This window comes from Alexandromys fortis, unplaced genomic scaffold (genome assembly GCF_014885135.2).
Source record: "Alexandromys fortis isolate MF-2015 unplaced genomic scaffold, M_Fortis_MF-2015_v1.1 scaffold_20, whole genome shotgun sequence".
NCBI classification, from domain to species: Eukaryota; Metazoa; Chordata; class Mammalia; order Rodentia; family Cricetidae; genus Alexandromys; species Alexandromys fortis.
In genome coordinates, this window is record NW_026067903.1 from 16,967,424 (window position 1) to 16,988,027 (window position 20,604).

General features: G+C 35.7%; 1 protein-coding gene across 7 annotated transcripts in view; it reads left to right on the top strand.

Annotated features, from left to right (window-relative positions):
* Positions 1–20,604, top strand: part of Rims1 (regulating synaptic membrane exocytosis 1) — a 472,082-nt gene that overhangs the window by 312,185 nt on the left and 139,293 nt on the right. For all 7 annotated transcript variants that reach the window (XM_050134523.1, XM_050134524.1, XM_050134525.1 and 4 more), the window contains 8 exons: positions 4,298–4,408; positions 5,733–5,832; positions 9,224–9,347; positions 12,456–12,502; positions 15,904–16,016; positions 18,238–18,368; positions 19,678–19,849; positions 19,948–20,101. In XM_050134523.1, the coding sequence (XP_049990480.1) occupies positions 4,298–4,408; positions 5,733–5,832; positions 9,224–9,347; positions 12,456–12,502; positions 15,904–16,016; positions 18,238–18,368; positions 19,678–19,849; positions 19,948–20,101 (952 nt within the window). The remainder of the gene's footprint in view (positions 1–4,297; positions 4,409–5,732; positions 5,833–9,223; positions 9,348–12,455; positions 12,503–15,903; positions 16,017–18,237; positions 18,369–19,677; positions 19,850–19,947; positions 20,102–20,604) is intronic.

The window sequence follows — 20,604 nt, forward strand, 5'->3', positions numbered from 1 at the left end:
TCACACCCATTATTTACTTTAGAAGGGGCACTTTAAAGGAGAGGAGTTATCTTTGAAAAATTGTGGATAATCATAGAACTCTACCAGCATCTGCCTCCCGAGTGCTGAGATTAAAGGCATGCCTCACCACCACCCAGCCTCTTGAAATTATTTTGTAAATGAAGAGTACTTAAAAAATGTTCTTCAAGAAGTCTGACAATGTTTTATGTGTCCACACTGAAATGGCTTTTCTCCATAATAATAAGACACTTCTATATACCTCGATAGTCTGTATTTAGATGTTAAGATTCAGATTGTGAGGTCAAAGTAAGATAACAGTGTTGCTTTCACAGTTTATCTTATGAAAAGTAAACAGTTAATTTGGTTGTTTAAAGCAAACCGAGTGAAATCAGTGACTGTGACAAACAGGCACGTCTGCTCCATTAATAATGGTTAACTAATACGACGGCCTCTGGTTTAAATCCAAGTGCATGCATTTATGTTTGCTCCACAGTTGAATTTCCATGCTCAGTTTCCCATTGCATGGAGTTTGCAACACTTGTTCATAGTAATGCTTAGACAAATGAGAAATGAGAGTATTCCCATGTTGAAGTCCTACATTAGCCTGGGTGGGTGACATGACTTCACTTCTGTAGGTACAGAAAAATGACACTGTGGTGATGAATTAGTTTGGCCTCTTTTTATTTGAGTATTTTTATAGAGCACTGAGCTTTATTGGAAAGAGTTTCATCCCCTCAGTTCACACACACATACACACACAAGCACAAAGATGCACATGTATCCAGTGCACAAATATGCACATAAACACACCCACAGATATAACAAACACAGAGAAAAACAAGCATGCACAATGCATACAAACACACACACAAACACACAAGATTCATATCCATTGCACTGAACATGGCAGGTTTTGCTGTTAGGCCACACAAGTGCTTAACCTAGTTTTAACTTCTGTAGAAAATATTTTAAAATGCTGGAGGAGAAATCTTTGAAACTTTTAACATCATTTGACTATAATACAAGTTCAAATAAATATTTGAAATTTAAACATTGGGAATTCAATCTATGCTGAGGTTGAATAGAACCAACCCCACCTTAAAAGCCAAGTTATGTCTGTCACAGTTACAGTGTTGACCAATATATATCTAAAAAGATGTAAGCTTCCTAGAGATTTTCATACTCCAGACAAATATATTTTATTTTGGTTTTCCTTTCTGTTGTGCAGAATATTAATTTTCAATGTGATATTTCATTCTTGCATATATTATTTGATTCTATTCAGACTTACATTCCTGCCTGTAACTTCCTCTACTTCCTGTATCACCTGCTTCCCATTTTTCTGAGCAGTTACACATACATGCCACCACTATTATTTTCTCTAGAGCTCTTGCATGTGAGAAAACACACAAAGAAAATCATTCAATAATGACTCCAATTTATGTGGGTAAGGCTGAAATATTCCAGGTACTCCTTGAGTTACTATACAATGAGATAACATCCTACTTAACTCATTGTAAATTAAACGTGTTTTTGAATTATAGACTGCAGGGTGGCTCAGAAGTTAAATCAGTTGCCATGAAGCATGACAGCCTGACTTCAATCTCTAGAACCCACATTATGAAATGAGAGAACCAAGTCTCATAAGTTGTCCTCTGAATCCATGTACATCGTGACATGTGCGCTTCCTCACATTAATTAATTAAAAATAATATATTCTTATTGAAATGTGCTTCATACACCTGTTCTATTTAATCCATCACTTTGTAACACAGTACAAAGTAGGATGCTGATTGTTTACAAATTGCATGACTGTCTGGACCTGTCTCACTTCCCTGCCCAGATCCTGAGAGAGGAGTACATACGTAACAAAAATGTCACAACCTGGCAAAAGTTAAGCTTCAGTATGGTATCTGTTGAATGGTAATACCTTTATACAACTGTAAAGTAAAATTAGATTGTAAGATAAGCCAATATAATTCAAGAGCTATATAATATATATATGTGTGTATATACCTATATATACCTACAGGTATACTATATACACCGCATATACAGGATATATACCTATACCTATGATATATATCACCACACCCATAGGTATGCTGTGTGCATGCTATAGGTATATATAGTATATCTATATGTGGTATACCTCTATATAGTATATACTATTTTTATATAGTATTTGCTATTTTTATATAGTCACCAGTATATTATCACTATTAATAACTCAAATGTGGTGCTCTATGTATAGTAGAGATTATTTAAATTACAGTTAGTTATATTTCGGAGTCATTTCTGATACTGTTTTTAGTTTCTAACTACTTTTCGAATCATTGAAAATAAACTATATAAACTATAGCTCTCATTGAAGCCTTATAAGCCCACTACAGAGCACACCTAAAGAAAGTATTCCCAATCTAGAGTCTTTTAGTTCTCCCCCCCCCCAAAATTACCTCATGCTACAACTGCTGATTATTTAACTACAGAAAATAAAACAAGCCATTCACTTTTTATTTTTATGTTTCTTTGTATAAATCATGCCATTATTAATTGCTACTTTAAAAATATTTTATTCATTTTACATACCAACCACAGTTCCCTCTCCCTCTCCACCTGCTTTCCCCCACCTCCTCCCATCCACTCCTCTGTAAGGATAAGGCCTGCTGTGGGGTATCAACAAAGCCGGGCACATTAAGTTGAGACAGGACCACGACCCTCTACCCTGCATCAAGGCTGAGCAAGGTTTCCCACCATAGGGAATGAGTTCCAAAAAGCCAGCTCATGCACCAGGGATAAGTCCATGTCCCACTGCCAGTGTCCCTCAAACAATCCAAGCTAGACAGCTGTTGCCCACATGCAGAGGGCCTGGTTTTGTCCCATGCAGACTCCCCAGCTGTCAGTCAAGAGTCCCCGAGTTCCCATGAGTTCGGGTCCACTGTTTCTGTGAATTTCCCGTCTTGTCTGACCTCCCTCATATAGTCCCTCCTCCCTCTCTTCAACTGGACTTTCAGAGAAAGGCCTGGTTGTGTATGGCTGTGGATCTCTGCATCTGCTTCCATCAGATATTGGATAAAGGTTCTATAATAACGGTATTCACCAATCTGATTACAGGGAAAGGCCAGTTCAGGCACCCTCTTCACTGTGGCTGGGAGTCTTAGTTCAGTTCATCGTTGTGGTTGCCTGGGGATTTTCACAGCACCAGGTTCTCCTAAGCACATATTGATGCCCTTTATCACGACATCTCTTCTATTGCTCTCCCATTCCATCTCTCCCCAACTCAACCATCCCATTCCTTCATGTTCTCATCAACCAGTCCCTCCTCTCTACTGTCCCCACCCCCAGTTCACACAGGAAATCTCATCTGTTTTCCCTTCCAATGGTAATCAATGTGTCCCTCTCAAGATCCTACCTGTTCTCTGGCTTCTCTAGAGCTGTGGATTGTGGTCTGGTTATCCTTTGCTTTATATCCAGTATCTACTTATGAGTGAATAATATTGTGTTTGTCTTTCTGAGTCTGGCTACCTCATTCAGGATGAATTTTTTCTAGTTTCATCGATTTGCCTGCAAGCTTCATAATTTCATTGTTTTTTTTTATGCTAAGTAAAACTGCATTGTGTAAATGTACCACCTTCTCTTTATCCTTTCTTTGGTTTAGGGGCATCTAAATTGTTTCCAGTTTTGCTTATTATGAATAATGCTTCTGTGAATATAATTGAACGGGTGTTCTTGTGATATGATTGAGCATTCTTTGGGTATATGCCCAAGAGAAGTAATGCTGGGTTTTGAGGGAGATTGATTCCCAATTTTCTGAGAAGTTGCCATACTGATTTTCAAAGTGGCTGTACAAGTTTTCACTCCCAATACAAGTAGAGGAGTGTTCCCCTTAGCCATTCTGACTGCTGTAAGATGGCATCTCAGAGACATTTTGATTTTGATTTTTTGTTTTCCTGATATTGAGCAATTTCTTAAATGTCTTTTGACCATTTGAGATTCTTCTGTTGAGAAGTATCTGTTTAGATCCGTACCCTATATTTAAATTGGATTGTTTAGTATTTTGATGTCTAGATTCTTAAGATCTTTATATATTTTGGATCAGTCGTCTGTCAGATGTAGGATTGGTGAAGATCTTTTCCTATTCTGTAGGATGCCATTTTGTCTTATTGACAGTTTCATTGCCTTCTAGAAACTTTCCAATTTTCGTAGGTCTTATTTGTTGATTTTTACTCTGACTGTGCTACTGATGTTATATCTAGGAAGTCATGCCATTCACGTTTTAAACTTTGTGTTTTAATAGCATCCTGTAACGTGGCAGCCATCAAAAGAGGGAGACCGATTAATTGGCCGCGTTATTCTTAACAAAAGAACAACCATGCCCAAAGAATCAGGTGCATTATTGGGTCTAAAAGTAAGTATACTGGTTCAAAATGCCTCCTACAGGATAAAGTACAGTAAAGACAGCATTCACAAAGTTTGCAACAGTTAGTTTTAAATATTTTCCTCTAGTTCTCAAATTAAATTCTATCCAAGGAATTTAGTTAAGGAGAAATAGTGCATAGGTGATCCTTACAATAATGTTAAAAGTGTAAAATGTTTCTTTTAAACAAATAATGTCCCCTGATTGAAATAAGAATATGTTAGCTACACAAAGATATTTCTATTTTATAGAACAGTGTATATGTGTGCACATACATACATATCTTGCATTATGTATATCCAGACACATGATTTTGCTGGCAGTTTCCTAAATTAATATTCTAAGATTTTGCTTTAAATATTGTTGTTGTGTGTTATCTCTTGAGAATTGTTGGCCATAAATTTATGGGATATGTTTAGTTACCTGTAGAGTTCTTGCCTGGCATCCATGAAAGTCCTGTGTTTGAATCAAAGGACAGCCAAGCAAAAATTAATTCATGCACTTATTTGTATTTTGTTGATTATTACTATTAATTAATCTTGCTATGAAATAACTCTGGCAGCCTGTATTAATAACTACATTTCTAAGAGCTGTGGACCACTCTCAACATTCAGTATTATTATTTCACCTTCCTTTTCTCTTCTCCACCCATCTTTAATTGTGTCTATTTGAGACTCCTGCATATTGTAAAATTGAGCCTAGAGTTGTTTTTTTTTTTCAGATATATTGATTTTAGGTAAAAATGGAAAATGTTGAATTTTTAGCTTGAGAGCCAAGTGTTCATAGCTAGGTAAGGGAATGACATTTTCCTGAGGTTTTGTTGTATATGTGTTGCAGTTATGATACTTGTAGAACATAATACTTTGTACAGTGTCACTACCCCAGGAAGCCTTTGCTTGGGTGGAATCTTAGAATGTATGAATTCAGGTCTACCATTCTACTACAGTCATAGACAAGGGGCCGAGATTTGAAATGAACAGCGGGGCATATCTTTATGCAAATAAGCTGATTCACATGGTAGGCATGGTATGGAAGACCAAGTAACTCCGTGCAAACAGTGCCAACCACTTGATGAATAACAATGAATAGGGACTTGTTCCCCAAGGTCAGTACACAAACTTCCTTACACAGCCAACCCAAGTATAGTGATTCTTAAAAATAATATGTTACTACTATTTACTTCTGTCAAAAATGAAGTTCATGAATGTCCGCTCACTGGATTGTAAACATGTTAGAAGACATGTTTACCTTTCGTTCGGCTTACCTGTTTATTCCTGGATATCACTTAGGAACTCATGAGTTTGTAATTATCCAGGTGGTTGGAGGGAAAATGACAGACTTAGGACGTCTTGGTGCTTTCATCACCAAAGTGAAGAAGGGCAGCCTGGCAGATGTAGTTGGACACCTAAGAGCAGGTAACTTTTCTCTTTTCCGTATAACCAACTTGTTCTCACTGTATAAATTGATGGATTTCAGTTTGTGTCAATAGTTAATATGTAAATTGTCACCAAGTCATTTTAAAGCATGGGTACAGCTCTTTTCCTGGTTAAAACGGTCTCCAATTCATTTATAGGGATCTGCGTATAAGCAGCAATTAGGAGACAGTAGGATTAGTAATCTTTTTAATTAATAAAACAACAGATAAAAATGAAAGAATGCTTATTTCGTAGATGACTTTATAATATGACAGCAGAAATATAAAGTGGATTAACATCGCAAAAAATGCATTCCACGACATTGTCTTTCATAATCTGTCAAAACACTAATTTATGATTAGTAACTGATGTTTGGCATATAACCTAATGATAATAATGATTCCCAAACAGATTATTTAATGAATTGCAGGTTACTTTAAGTGTGACATATTATGCCGCTTCTATAGAATTTGGAAGGTTATTTTGCTCTCTATAACCTCAAGTGACATAGTAAAAAATAATGATCACTGACTGTACTGTAAATTCAGTAGCAACACAACTTAAAATTGATATTGATGAATTGTTTATTTTCAATTTTAGGTGAAACTATAATAACATTTTTAGTGGATTTCACTGTAGTTGATGGGTAACTGTGCCAATAAAGGTGATTGTTGACACAAGAATAAATCTCAAAGTGTGTTGGAATCCCAAGGTAGCTAAAGCTAGCAAACTTTAGCTACTCATTTTATTTCAGATGAGAATAGTATAACGGCTTTTGAATTCAGGTGTGTTTTCTTTAATGGTTACTGAAAAAGTGAATGAAGTTATTTCTCACTATAACATAACCTGTTATCTAAAATAGATAAGGCACAGCTAGCATAATTGTGAAGTATACAAGTATGCTTTTTACTTTAGGCAGTTTGTTTGTACAAAATAAATAGACTCAATGATAGAGACAAATGAATATATATCTCAATCTACAAACTGGTTTCTCTTCTATTTTTATATAACAGCCTTAGCTCAAAAACGTCACCTGTGACATTATTTTTGATTTTTACTTGGGATTTTGGAACCTTTCTTCCATCTTCCATGGATTCATACAGACCTTTCAAGTCAATTCAGTTTGCTGTTGCTTTGTTTAACCATGCGAAACACAACACCGAGACACTCACGCTTGTTACTCTAGGTCCATCTGTGTCTGCTTCTTGTTTTTCTCCAACTCAAAGCTTTGTAGCTCTGCCCACTGTGAGCCTGCCGAGCTCCCTGGCTATGTCACTGTACCTGTGTCCTGGCCAGTTTCTCCCTGCCCGCTACAAGACTTGATCAGCACCAGCTGTCAACCTGCTCTGATTGTTAAAATCTATTTCATCCTTCAGTGCCCATAATTCAAATGTTTCTTGATAGCTCACCTAGAGCAGTGACTAATTCCTACCCTACTGCTACCACCTGGCTCCACTTCTGTTCCTCATTGGATGCTCGTGATTGCAGGAAACACATTGTTAAAAGATTTTTGCACTGGTTTCAGTAGTATATTTCCACCATGAAATATAAAGACAAAATGTTTTTTTTTTTCTTTTTCCCCCTCATTTACTACATCTACTGAGGAGAAGCAAATGGTTTGAATGGTATCAAATACTTTCTGTATTCAGTTTTATAACACTATAAATACATTTAATCACTGTCAGTTTAATATTAAAAGTTATGTGTTCAGATTACTATCAGGTATGAAGAGTAATTTACAATGCATAACTTGCAAAACAATGGTTGCAATCCATTGTTGAGTATTAAAGTCAATCTATTTATATTCATCGTTTTGCAAAAAAAGTGATAGAACAAAATGCAGTAGGAATTGTCAGGGTAAGTACTCTTGTATAAAAGTATTTTCTTATCATATGTGTGAACATACACATATTTATAGATTAAATATATGTCTAATGAACTATGTTTAATTATGTATAATTCATTAGATATAAATATATGTCTAATGAACTGTAATGTTAAACTTTATTTCTTTGTTCAAAAACACCTTTTGAACATTGCTAACGTATTGTGAAAAGGAATTTGCTTTCTTTCCTTTCTTCTTATCAGTGGAGTATATCAGTGAAAATCTCTCTAGGTATCTTCTTAGGTCAACTTAGTGAGACTTACTTAATCATTGTTAATAACCATATTAGTAATGAAACTTAAGCAGACTCATGCTCTTTACTTTTAAGGAAAGAAATTTTTAGAAAATAAGAATTACGTTAAGATTTTTTTCTATCTAATATAAAATGACGACTTAAAATCTAAGAACTTCGTGATTGTATTTACTTTTAAGTGTACAATGTTACTAATTAATCACTGATTTTAGTTATGTCCTTAATTATTTTAAGACCTAAAATGGTAAGAACAACATAATGAGCATGGGCATGAGGAAAGTAAACCACCTCAAAGAATCACTAATGTAGAGATATCTCACCCAGATCTACCATTGTGAGCTAGAAGGCCCTGTCAGAAGGCCATTTAGGCCCTAAAATATTTATGAAAATAAAATCTTTGCCTTCAAATCATCTGCTCTTAAAGCTGGAGTTAAATATCAGCCATCAGTTGCCTTACTTTATTCCCATGGGACATCATATTTCTGTCCTTCATTGATCTTAGATTATTTCACAAAAAAATCAGTATGATATGAATTCTCTATTGCCTTAAACATGTCCTGCTGCGACTTTAGTCCTCACTACATGCTCTGTGTAGAATGCATGTGTGGTGAACATCTGGAAGGGGGTTAACTGTCATGCAACAGTTTTTACATCTGCTTGCTTTGTAACTGCCATGGCTACCTATGTTACCTTACCTATGGATATGAATTCAGATCCTTTCATGCATTTTTTATTCTGTTGTGCATCAGGCAAAGACATTGGAGCCTGACTTAGAGATGGAAAATTCATGCTAGAAAATGTTTATTGCTCTTTTTACCAAAACTAAAACAAAAGTTCTGCTTACTTAATAAGAAACTATCACATGCAGAGCCGCCTGCATTTATTAAATTACAGGGCATGCTGCTAACCATTGGTTTTAATGTTTCCAAGTAGGCTGTGCTAATTTCCATTCCATAGCATGAGATTATTTTTATATTATTTCTGGTATATTTAAAAAAAATAAAGTCAGTTTTGTATTGGACGATTTTCAGTGACCAGTCAAATTCGGGGAGGAAAGTAGAAGAAAGTAAAGGTGGTTAGAAGCACCAACTAGCTGACATTATATAACAAGTCATTTTGCTTCTGAGAGCGAAGCCTCAAGTATTCAATGATTGGTATATGGTTTGCATTTCTTTGTTTAAAAAAAAGAGAAAAGATAAGAAAAGTAAACAGAATATATAAGGTAAAAAAATACCCTTTTTTTTAAATTCAAGGGGATGAAGTTCTAGAATGGAATGGTAAACCCCTGCCGGGAGCAACAAACGAAGAAGTTTACAACATTATTTTAGAATCAAAATCAGAACCTCAAGTTGAAATTATTGTTTCAAGGCCTATTGGGTAAGGCTAAAAACACTTACTTCTTAAGCTTAGTGAATGACATGTATTAGCAGGGTTTGACAAAGAAGTGTTTACATTCATACAATACATGTGAACATGGATAGCTTTTTTCATCTATTATTGGGCATATATAATAGACTATAAATCATTCTTAACTTAAAATTAGAATAGGAATTTTCTTCTCTATGTATTAGAAGCTCCACATGGACCAATATAAAAATATCAATATATATTTTTCAAAATAGCAACTTGTCTTTTAGCGATTAACTGCTGATGTTTTTGTAATTTCTAATGTAATCCATGGTGTTTCCTTTAAGGGAATAACCAGCCAGTTCATCTTGTGACATTTAAATTATTAAATGAGATTATACATCTCCAATAACCTCTTATTCTATCAAGGAGAAAATATTTTTTCATATACTTAAGAATGTTTTCAGCTTCTGTTTAAAACTAGGCAGAGAATAATGAATGTTTAGATGTTTGAATCACTATAATATATGGAATTTATAAAATTTCAGTTTTAAACATGATTCAGTAATCTGTAGACAGTAGAATATTTCTTTGTTTCTGTCTTCAGTTTCCTGTAGTATTATCTTTTCTCTATAAACTCACTAAGTCCCAAATCAAACTATATTTGCCATTCTATAAGTTTTAGTAGACATTTTGAACTATGTTATTATCGTGAGCTCACCATATCAATTTATTCTTGGAAATAAATGTTATATCTATTTGCCAACCCAAGATATTACAGAGCTCTGATTCGAGACATCTTGTTGGAAACAGTTTTCTTTAATCTTCATTGTTTCCATGCGTGTTCATCAATGTAAAACACACAAGAAAATATCCATCCTAATATTGTCAGAATGCCAAAGGATGATCATATTTCACAGAATATTAATATATAAAACTCTAAAACAAAGCTAAGTTTTCAATAAATTTTAAGTGGTAACAAAAAATAAACATTAAAGATATTTCCAAAAAATACTATATATATCTATGTAGGCTTTTAAAATAACACCATAGTTTATGCTAGTTTCATGTGATATATGTTTTAGTTCTGAGGTACATATGAGACTGAAAAAGAGGTAAGTAAACTGGGAAATAATTAAAAATATAAATATAAAATTTATCCTTGAGCCTTGCATACATAGCCAGATATTTTGTAGTTATGTAGCGCTTCCGGAGTCCTGGGTAAAAATATAATTATGACTTAAGAGAAGAACAGACAATTAAAGTGGACTGGAACAACACTAGAATCACTGTTGCTTCTGTCAACACATTGCTTTGAAATAACCATTGGCAGCTCCAAACTCTAGTCCATCATGGAGCATGGAATTCAGAGGGGTATGACTTCAAAGATTATGTCTGAATAAACATCACAGCTGTTGTATACATCATTAGAATAATTCTAGTTATATTTTCAAAATATGTTTAATACTGTTAATATTTAATTGGTGGACATAATGATTTCAGGAATTTTTGTAGATGTAATTTTGTAACAATTGATTGATACAAATTAAAAGCTAAGTTCCTTTCAGATGTTTCGGGAGGCCCTTGACTTTTCTATGTTCCTAATCATTATTAAAATTATGGATCACAAGACTTGTGAGTAGAAATAACAAAGAAAATCAGTGTTAACAAATGGAACTGTATGCATGGGAATCTTACAAAAGCAATTAGTGTTAAATGTTGATCCAAAAAATGCATGCAGAATTTTAAAAACAACTTCCTGCTGGTCCTCCTTTCAGGAACACATACAATATTTCAGAGTTATACATTCTGAGTTTTTAACTGGCTGTGTAAGATTGTCAAAGACTTTTACAATCTAAAATGTCTTCATCATAAATTCTTTCCATTTGCTCAGATGAACAGTGAGGAAATTGTCACCGTGAAAATAGTTGGATTTTAGGAATTATAAAGTAATCTCAATTATTAGTTCATGGAAAGTATATAAATTAGTAGTAACATTAAAATTTATAATAAAATATGCAGCATGATGTCTTACTGTTAGTAGAAAAATTTGGATGTAGTTAATTATAAAGTTAGTATTAATTAACACAAAAATTGATGAGGCATTAAAAACAAAAAGAGAAAAGAAAGAGAAAAAATAATCCAAGTGAATTTAGGCTGTAAGGTAAGTAATTAAAATAATTAACTCATATGATGAAAATTCTATTGACAATAACTCCAGTCTGCTTTAATATGTCATATTAATATTTGCATATTATTAATCTTAAATTGCTACTAAAATAGTTTTGAAAAAGATGAGGCAAAATAATCATATACAGTATAATGCCCAAAGCAAAGTGGCCCAGGGTTCTTATGGGATAGTAAGTTCTCAGTGGAAAATAGATTAAACTGAAGTTATCTTAAGTAATTTTTCAGAGTAATTTGTGAGCGTTGCAGGAATGGGTGCTCTCATAACTCACTTTAACCATGTAGTCCAAAAGCAATGTATTTAGCAAACTTTAGTAGAGAGATACAAATATCTATCAAGGGCATTTGTTTGCATACATATTATATGTGCCATGTATATATTACATGCACATATATGAAATATTTTGGCTTTTTTGTTGCAAGCTTGCACCATATTAATTTCCAAAGCAATTCATCATTTTAATTTCCTTAACTTTGCCCATGATCTTCATCGTCTCATTTAATTATGAAGAAATATTTCCATCTGTTTCCCTCAGTAAACTCTTTCAGATGTGTTTGTAAAGCATATTACTGATTTGTAAAACTCTGTGTCATTTTGATTTTCTAGACTTGAAATAAAATATTATCTTTAACATTTTTTTTAATTTCCAAAACCTGCTGTTTTGGTAGTAAAAATATTGTGGTGACCTTATCCACAATATTAGCGTGATTGTTGTCATGTTAGAGTGTTTTGCTATTGAAACGATATAAAAACTTCTTTTTATTGCAGTTTCTTTTATGTGGTGTTTGGCATTCATACACATCAGTAGCTACCTAAATAGTATCTCTCCTTCATTTCTATGCCCCAAAGGCCCCCAAAGGACTTTTGCCTCACTGAAATAAACTGGGCTGTGGTTGCCTCAGGCAGGGTAGTATACCTGGTTGGATATTCACTGTACCTGTTTCTTTTAGTGACATCCCCCGGATCCCTGAGAGTTCCCATCCTCCCCTGGAATCCAGTGAGTAATAGAATTTCCTTGTTATTAATATATATTAAAGTAACTTAGAAAAGAAGATAGATTGTTTTCCTAAGTCATTTGATATAAAGGGCTGTCTTCACTAATATCAGATGTTGCAAATAACTAAAAAATGGTTCTTTACAGAGAATTTTGTTCTGCTCATTTTTGTGACCACACCAAAATCTTCATTTCAATATCCTTCTTTATAATATGAAGTTGGAAGTGTTATGTTTGGGGCAGGTGTTTTGAGGGAAACTGAGACTGATGACAAGGGAGTAAAGAGTTTATTAGAAAACTTACTAGCTCTATGAAGAGACAGCAGGGACCTCACAGCTTGGTGAGAGCATTACGGAGAGTTGAGACCCCAGTAGCAGAGGCAGATGGCAAAGCAGGGACATAAGCCAGTGTCAGAACATGGCAGAAGTTGGGGAGAGTGGGTTCTGTTCTTACAACTTTCTGAGGATGGAGGTCTCAAGACGAAGAGCTTGCAGCCAGGCCCTCTGATTTCTGGTCAAGATACAAAAAAGAGAGGGGGGAGCATATGGATAGAACCAATACCCCCTTTGATGTTAACTAGCTCTTCTGGTAAGAAATCCTGGCACCTGATGCCCTTTTGTGACTGTGAGCCAAGACCAGAGCAGAGGCCTGATTCTGGCATTGCACAGTTACTAGGAGTAAAGCTGCAAACTGTACAGAAAAAAATATTGTGGGCTGGGTGTTATGACACAGGTTTAAAATGTCATATCTTGAATGGCAGAGGCAGGAAGTTGCAGGTTTAAGACTAGCCTGTGCTACGTGGTGAGAATCTGTCACAAGAAAACAAAACATAGGTAGGTAGGTAGGTAGGTAGGTAGGTAGGTAGGTAGGTAGGTAGATAGATAGATAGATAGATAGATAGATAGATAGATAGATGATAGTTATAGTGAAATATTCAGATTGCTTGATGAGCAATTTCAGAAACAGTTTAGACTAGTGGTTCTCAACCTGTGAGTCAAGATCCATTGGAGGGTCAAATGACCCCTTTATAGGAGTCACCTAAGACCTTCTGAAACCACACATATTAACATTAAGATTCATAACACTAGTGAAATTACAGCTATGAAGCAGAAACAAAAATAATTTTATGGTTGGAAGCAACCACAACATGAGAAACTACACTAAAAGGTTGCAGCATTAGGAAAGATGAGATTCACTGGTCGAGACACAATAATAAATAATTGTCATACCACCACATGATAGTGTCACATGATATCAGAAGTCCATAGGTGTAATAGAGGTCACTGATGCGGTGTGTGACAGAACTGTTAGTGTACCATGGTGAAAGAATTTTCTGAATAATAAGTAGTGTCACTCAGGATGGGATAAGATCATATTTTATGTTAATGATACTTGTAGATAATGAAATTTTATTAATAATCTGGAGATTTTTTGGCATTCAATTAAAACAGGAGCTTGATTCTTTAGGTCTTATTACAGGATTTATACTATAAACTTAAGTTGGTTTAAGGATAATTGGTGGTGAGAAGGGAAGAAAAACGGGACCATACTGGAGTAGGGACCAGTGGCTAATTTATCATCATGATCCCATACCTGTTGGAGCTGGGACCAGACTCAATTTTGGGCTTCCTGATGACCAATACTAAGAAATACATGGATAAAGTACCATAAATAATAATAGTCTAGATAAAATTTAAAATAAACTCATTTTATAAGCTAGCATTATCTTAAGAGACATATTCTAAGACCTAAAATGGTTAGTGGAATTAGACTAAAGAAACCTGATTAAAGAGAAATTACATTTTATAGCTGTATTCCATGTAATTAAAAGTTTCCTTTTCAGGGCAAAAATGATGGAATTGGCCTCATTGAGTCCTCATTTTGGAGTGACTGACACAAAAACACACTGGTGTCTTCTTACAGGGAATGGGAGATAGTTTATTCTGGGGCCATTTTTAGTGAACATGGCTAAGGAACACAAATTTAGGTAACCTCAAATCCTATGTCCCAACATGAAAGCACTCTCCTGGAGTTGTATAGATTTAAAGAACCAAGAAAGTTAATAAATTATGAAAAGTTTAAAATGCATAGATGGGTACATCAGAGAGGTGGTTACAGCAAGATGGAGGAAGCTTTTCTATAGAGTTATGATGCCAATGGCACCAGGATTTATCCCTATTGCTTGAATTGGCTTTTTGGAACCCATTCTCTTTGGATGGATACTTTGCTAAGCCTAGATATAATAAGGAGAGCCCTGTACTTCCTCAAAACAATGTGCCTTGCTCTCTCTGAGGAGTGGATGGGGGGAGTGGAGGAAAGGTGAGAGGACTGGGAGAAGAGGAGGGTTGGTGTGTAAAAAAAAAATAAGATAGCTTGCTTTCTTTTAAAAAAAAAACACACAAGCAACCAATAAAGAGCCCGATTTTCAAACACTAACCAATGAAATACAAATTGAAGCAACAATACTACTACTTTTTAAAAAAGATGCTATATGATGGCAGTCATAGCTTTTGGGGCAGTTAAAACTGGATTTCAGAGGTTTTTAATCTATTAGTTATAGAATGTTAGTTCTGTCAAGGAAGAGGGCAAGGAATGGCTGTTCTAGGTGCTAAAGATAGTACAAGGTAAGGAAGGTAGCTTTTGGACCTGTAACATTCCTACCCAACTACATCAGTGCAGTCTCAACTAGTCTTCGTAGACACAGCTTCCATTCACAGACTATAGAAAAGAATCGCGTGGGTAACGTGCAATTCCACAGGATTTCTCAATGAAGCACTTACTGAGTTTTTGAATATTCAAGAACCTAACAGGATAATTGCGCTTCCTAGCATCCCGTTTTTCTGCATATGCCTGAGCACAGAGCAACAACGGCCTCCATAGAGGTTTCCGTGAGAGTGAAGGGGGTCCACTGCAGTAAATTAATGAGAAATACTATGCTCAGAAGTTTGAGTGATTCATTTGTGGCATAAAATTTAAGAGATATAACCCTTTTTAAAAGAGTGTTGAAATCTAAATTTAAATGTGGCTCATAAATTCTATCAGTTTGTCCCTGGAGACAGCTCATAGCAATGTTCATCAGGGATGATCATTAACACAACAGGTATCATCTTCTTGGTAATGACATCAGACAACTTGTTCAGTGATGTAATTTATGACGGAGCTGATAGAGAACAATTTCCTTAAACATGTGGATAAGATCTTTTATGCTGAAACAAATGAATACTGTATCTTATTATATCATTTAAAGTAGATAGTTAACTTTAAATGAAAAAGAGCATTCATTCTCAAGCTATCCCATGAAAAGAAAATCCCACACCAGATAGTATTAACTATGTCATCATTACCTTTTGGTTCAAAAATGTATTCCTTACACTAACCCTTGTTCATTTCTATTCTCATTTTAGGTTCAAGTTCCTTTGAATCTCAGAAGATGGAAAGGCCTTCCATCTCTGTTATTTCCCCAACCAGCCCTGGAGCTCTGAAAGATGCCCCACAAGTCCTACCTGGGCAGCTCTCTGTATGTACTTTTTATACTCAGTGAATGGCATTAGGATTTGTTCTTTGAATTGCCTTGCTTTCCAGATCCTCCCCTGAATACATAATCATTTGACACTATCATCCACTTCACCATTGTGGGAAAATTTCTCCTGCTTTTCCTCTAGTTACATATATTGGCATACAAATATTTATTGGATGTTTACAATGTGCTAATTGCTCTAAACATTCATTGGTAAATGGCAGCATCTGGAAAAATAGTCATACTTTTGCTATGTTACATCAATGTTCCATGGTAAATCAGTAGTCACATACATTCATAGAAAGCCACATTCAATCATCTTAACCACTTTATGATCCTAGACCTAAGAAACTTAAATTAAAAAAAATCTCATTATCTTCTTAGGGAATTTGTTTGTGAGCATACAGCACAGATGATGTTCAAAAACAGTGACCAACATATTTTCTGTGGGTTTACTCTGGAGAAACCTGGAAAAATAAACTGACCAAGTGCTATGAATAGCTCATAGATTAAAAATAGAAAGTGAGGTATTTGTATTAATAACTAAGAAGAAATCATGCTTCAGATTGTTCTACGAGCAGTTGAGTTTTTAATCTTTAGTGCTGTGTGACTTCCTCTAGTCCCTCTTGATACTCTTTTGATGGATAAGTCAAAAAAATAAATTTATAGTCACTATTGTTCCCAAATCCTCCTTCTAAGAAATAGCATATACCTGTATTGCTTAGCTGCTTGGACATATTTTTTTTCATTGTACTTATCCCTGGCTCTTCACCTACACCATTAAAGGTAGCTAAAGCCTAAATTGGTTCGTATGAAAAATCAAATGGAGGGTTGGATTCATGCTTCCCCAGACCCTTGTTCTGTTCATTGCAGCGATGAAGTAGCTTCTAGATTCAAAGACAGAGTGTAAGTGAGCACCATGCGTTTAGAGGCACATTCTGGCCACCGGCATGAACTCTGTCTGCCCTTTGTGTTCAGATCCAGTTTGAGTCACCTTTTGTTTCACCATATGGCTGCAGCATGAAGAACTGATTATCAGAAGTGTCACTCAGACTCCGTGATATCTGAAGTGTCGCTTATGTGTTAAGCCTTCCCTTTGATTTTCCCTTCTCTCATAATAGCTAGCTTATTACAGGGAAAAATGTTAGTAAACAGCAAACTCTTCCTGGTTCAGTGCGGGCCTGTGGTAAATACATTCCCTGACTATCTTAATCAACTCGTATTTCAGCTACCCTTAGAACTAGAAAACACTTTCTTTAAACATTTTCATTCTATTTTTGGTGTTATAATATGATTATATAATTTCTCCTTGTCCCTTCCTTCTTCCAAATGCTCCCATTTACCTGGCCTGCTCTTTATAAAGTACAGAAGTACCAACCCTAAAATAAAAGCTTTGATGATTACCAACTATTGTGTTTGATCAATCAAAACATTATGATGACTTCAATATTTCTAAAATTAAAAAAGTAAGATTATTTGTATATATAGACTTTTCTTCTGGGCCACCATCCAGCTCCCAAGTCATGATAGACACTTAATATTAGTTATGAATGCTTGGCCTATCTTAGCCTCGTTTCTGGCTCTCTCTTTTAACTTAAATTAACTGTTTTTCTTTATCTACTTTTGCCTTGGGGCTTTTTACCTATCTTCCTTCTGCGTACTATGCTTCTCATGTCTGTCTGGCATCTGCTGGCTTCTCACCCTGGGCGTGTCCCTTTCTTCTCCCCTCTCCTCATTCGCTCCTCTCTTTTCTAGATTTCTTTTCCTATTTGTTCTACCTGCCTGCCAATCCCACTTATCATTTTCCTGCCTAGCTGTGGCCATTCAGTTCTTTATTAGAACAGTCAGGTACCTTAGACAGACACGGTGAAAAAGTAACATACATAGTTAAACAACATACACAGTTAAACAAATGGAACACACCTTTACACAGCTGAAGTAATACTGTAGAGCATAAACAAGTGTGACACATCTTTGCCTGGTAAAAATAATATTCCACTACAGTTGCATTTTCACGCCGAAGATGTCAGATTTGCAGATTTTGAGTTATACACAAGATGCTTACTAAAGGGAAAAGTTAACTTCTCGATGGCTGTGTTTTCAAATCACTGCAATTCCAGGGCACTTCAAGTCAAAACATCATTCTTTAAATAGAGTTATGCAAAATTTCTATGAGCTCGTGATTTTGCATCATCGGAACCTCTCTGTGCATCTCTCCCAGGTAAAGCTGTGGTATGATAAGGTGGGCCATCAGCTGATTGTAAATGTTCTGCAAGCAACGGATCTACCCCCTAGAGGAGATGGGCGCCCCAGAAATCCCTATGTAAAAATGTATTTTCTTCCCGATAGAAGGTAATGAATGATTTTTGAAAAGTTTACTAGGCTCGGTATTAATTAGAAAGATAGGATTTCCTTTCTGGGATGTATTTTCTGATTATATAGTAAGTAATCCCCTGTAGGAATTAAACTTTCTTGTCTCTGAAGACAATGTCTCAGACTTTTTACTTGAGAGTAATATGGTACTTTTAAATATGCCCATTAATAGAGACACTACATTAAGAATGTATTAAGAATGTTATATATATACATATATATATATGACCTACAGCCGGCCCAGGCCTAGGGTCACTGAATTCAGGAAAGTTCTCAGCTCAGCCTTAGCTATNACCTACAGCCAGAACCATTGCTTGAATATATAATTGGAATTAGTTCTATGAAGTAATAACAGTATTATATCCCATGGGATCATTTTGGATTTTGATGTTATAAAATAAACATAGGAAAAAAGATGTGCTAGAAATATAGTTCAATGGCAGAGCACTCCTCTCGCTTGATGACGCCTCTAAGGCTCATGGAACATTGTAGAATAAAACAATGCAAATAATGCAAAAGATATACATAGATATGTTAGAAAACTCCAAATTCTAGGTGAGATGGAACATTTTTAATCATGAACTCAAAGAGTCTGAGTTTGCCTGCACTGGACACACACAAACACACACATAAACACAGGCCAGATACACATGCCACTCACACATCACTTATGTACCACACACACATACACACATACAACACACTTGCATTCACAGAGCACACAGACGCACAACACACATACATATACAACACACATACAACACATACACGTTTACACACAACACACACATATACACACAACACGCAACACACACATACATATATAGCATACACACACATACACATGGAGGGAGATCATTCATCAGGCAGGTATGGATTGGCGCTCAAGGACTCTATTCCTCATAGGTGAATTATTTGCTACAGAAAGGTTTCAGATAGGTGGAGTTTCCCCTTCAGTTTTCTGCTCTCTGGGAGCACAGGCCAGTGGGTACAGAGGCAGCTCTGGTTAAACTCAGGAGGTTCTAAAACAAAAAGTCACAAATCTCAGAAAAGGACATGTAGGGAGTTGGGTGGAAAGGTTTACAGGGAATGGGATGAGGTAAGTGGGTGGAGGCAGATAGTAAACCGAATGCCGTACCTATGTGAATGAAGCTATCAAAGAATAAGCTTAATACAGAGAAAGAAGGGAGAAGCGTGGAAATCCTGACTTAAATGACACACGACTGCACTAGAGAGCAGCAAGTCCTTGGTTTCAGTTGCTCACTTTGGAAACATCTTTATTTCTCAGCGACAAAAGTAAAAGGAGGACCAAAACCGTAAAGAAAATTCTAGAACCAAAATGGAACCAAACATTTGTCTACTCGCATGTACATCGTAGAGATTTCCGGGAGCGAATGCTGGAAATTACTGTGTGGGATCAGCCAAGAGTCCAAGAGGAAGAGAGTGAATTTCTTGGAGAGGTGATGTTTAGAGTCAAGTCAGCTGCGTGCTGCGGCTTTTGACATCTATTAGTCGCGAGACCTGCGGCTTGGGTTTCATTTGAGAACTGCCTTTTCAGATCCTCATAGAGCTGGAGACGGCGCTTTTGGATGATGAGCCCCATTGGTATAAACTCCAGACACATGATGAATCCTCACTACCTCTGCCTCACCCATCGCCGTTTCTGCCAAGGCGGCATATCCACGGAGAGAGCTCCAGCAAGAAGCTGCAAAGTAGGTGAACCTTATTTTAGTTGGCAGACAGTGATGGCGTTTCTGGGTTCTGCTTAGGGATACGATGCTCAAAAAGATAGCTCTGCAAAAGTTGTATGGTAGAGCAAACTAGTGGAGAATTGCTCATCTCTCTATAAAAGAGATTTAGCTATGCTATTTTCTACATGCCACAATAAAATAATATATGAAATATAAAGGAGTGAGAGATGCAAGCTGAAAATCTCCCAGGGACCTCCTTGGACATTGTTTGAAACATTGAGGGAATGATTCTCTTTTTAGTAGTGGGTGGCGACATATAAAGTCATAAAAGCTTTAACATGTTTATGGTATTTTAATCTCATTGATAAGAAAGCTATATATTTAAGCCATGATATTATTATAAGTTTATTTCTCTGCATGTGGTAATTAGGAAGATTCATTTCCTCTATAATATTTTTGGGTTATCTCGTAAATAATCGCTGCAAGAGATGAAACTTAGAAGCATTGTTTTGGTCACCTTGATT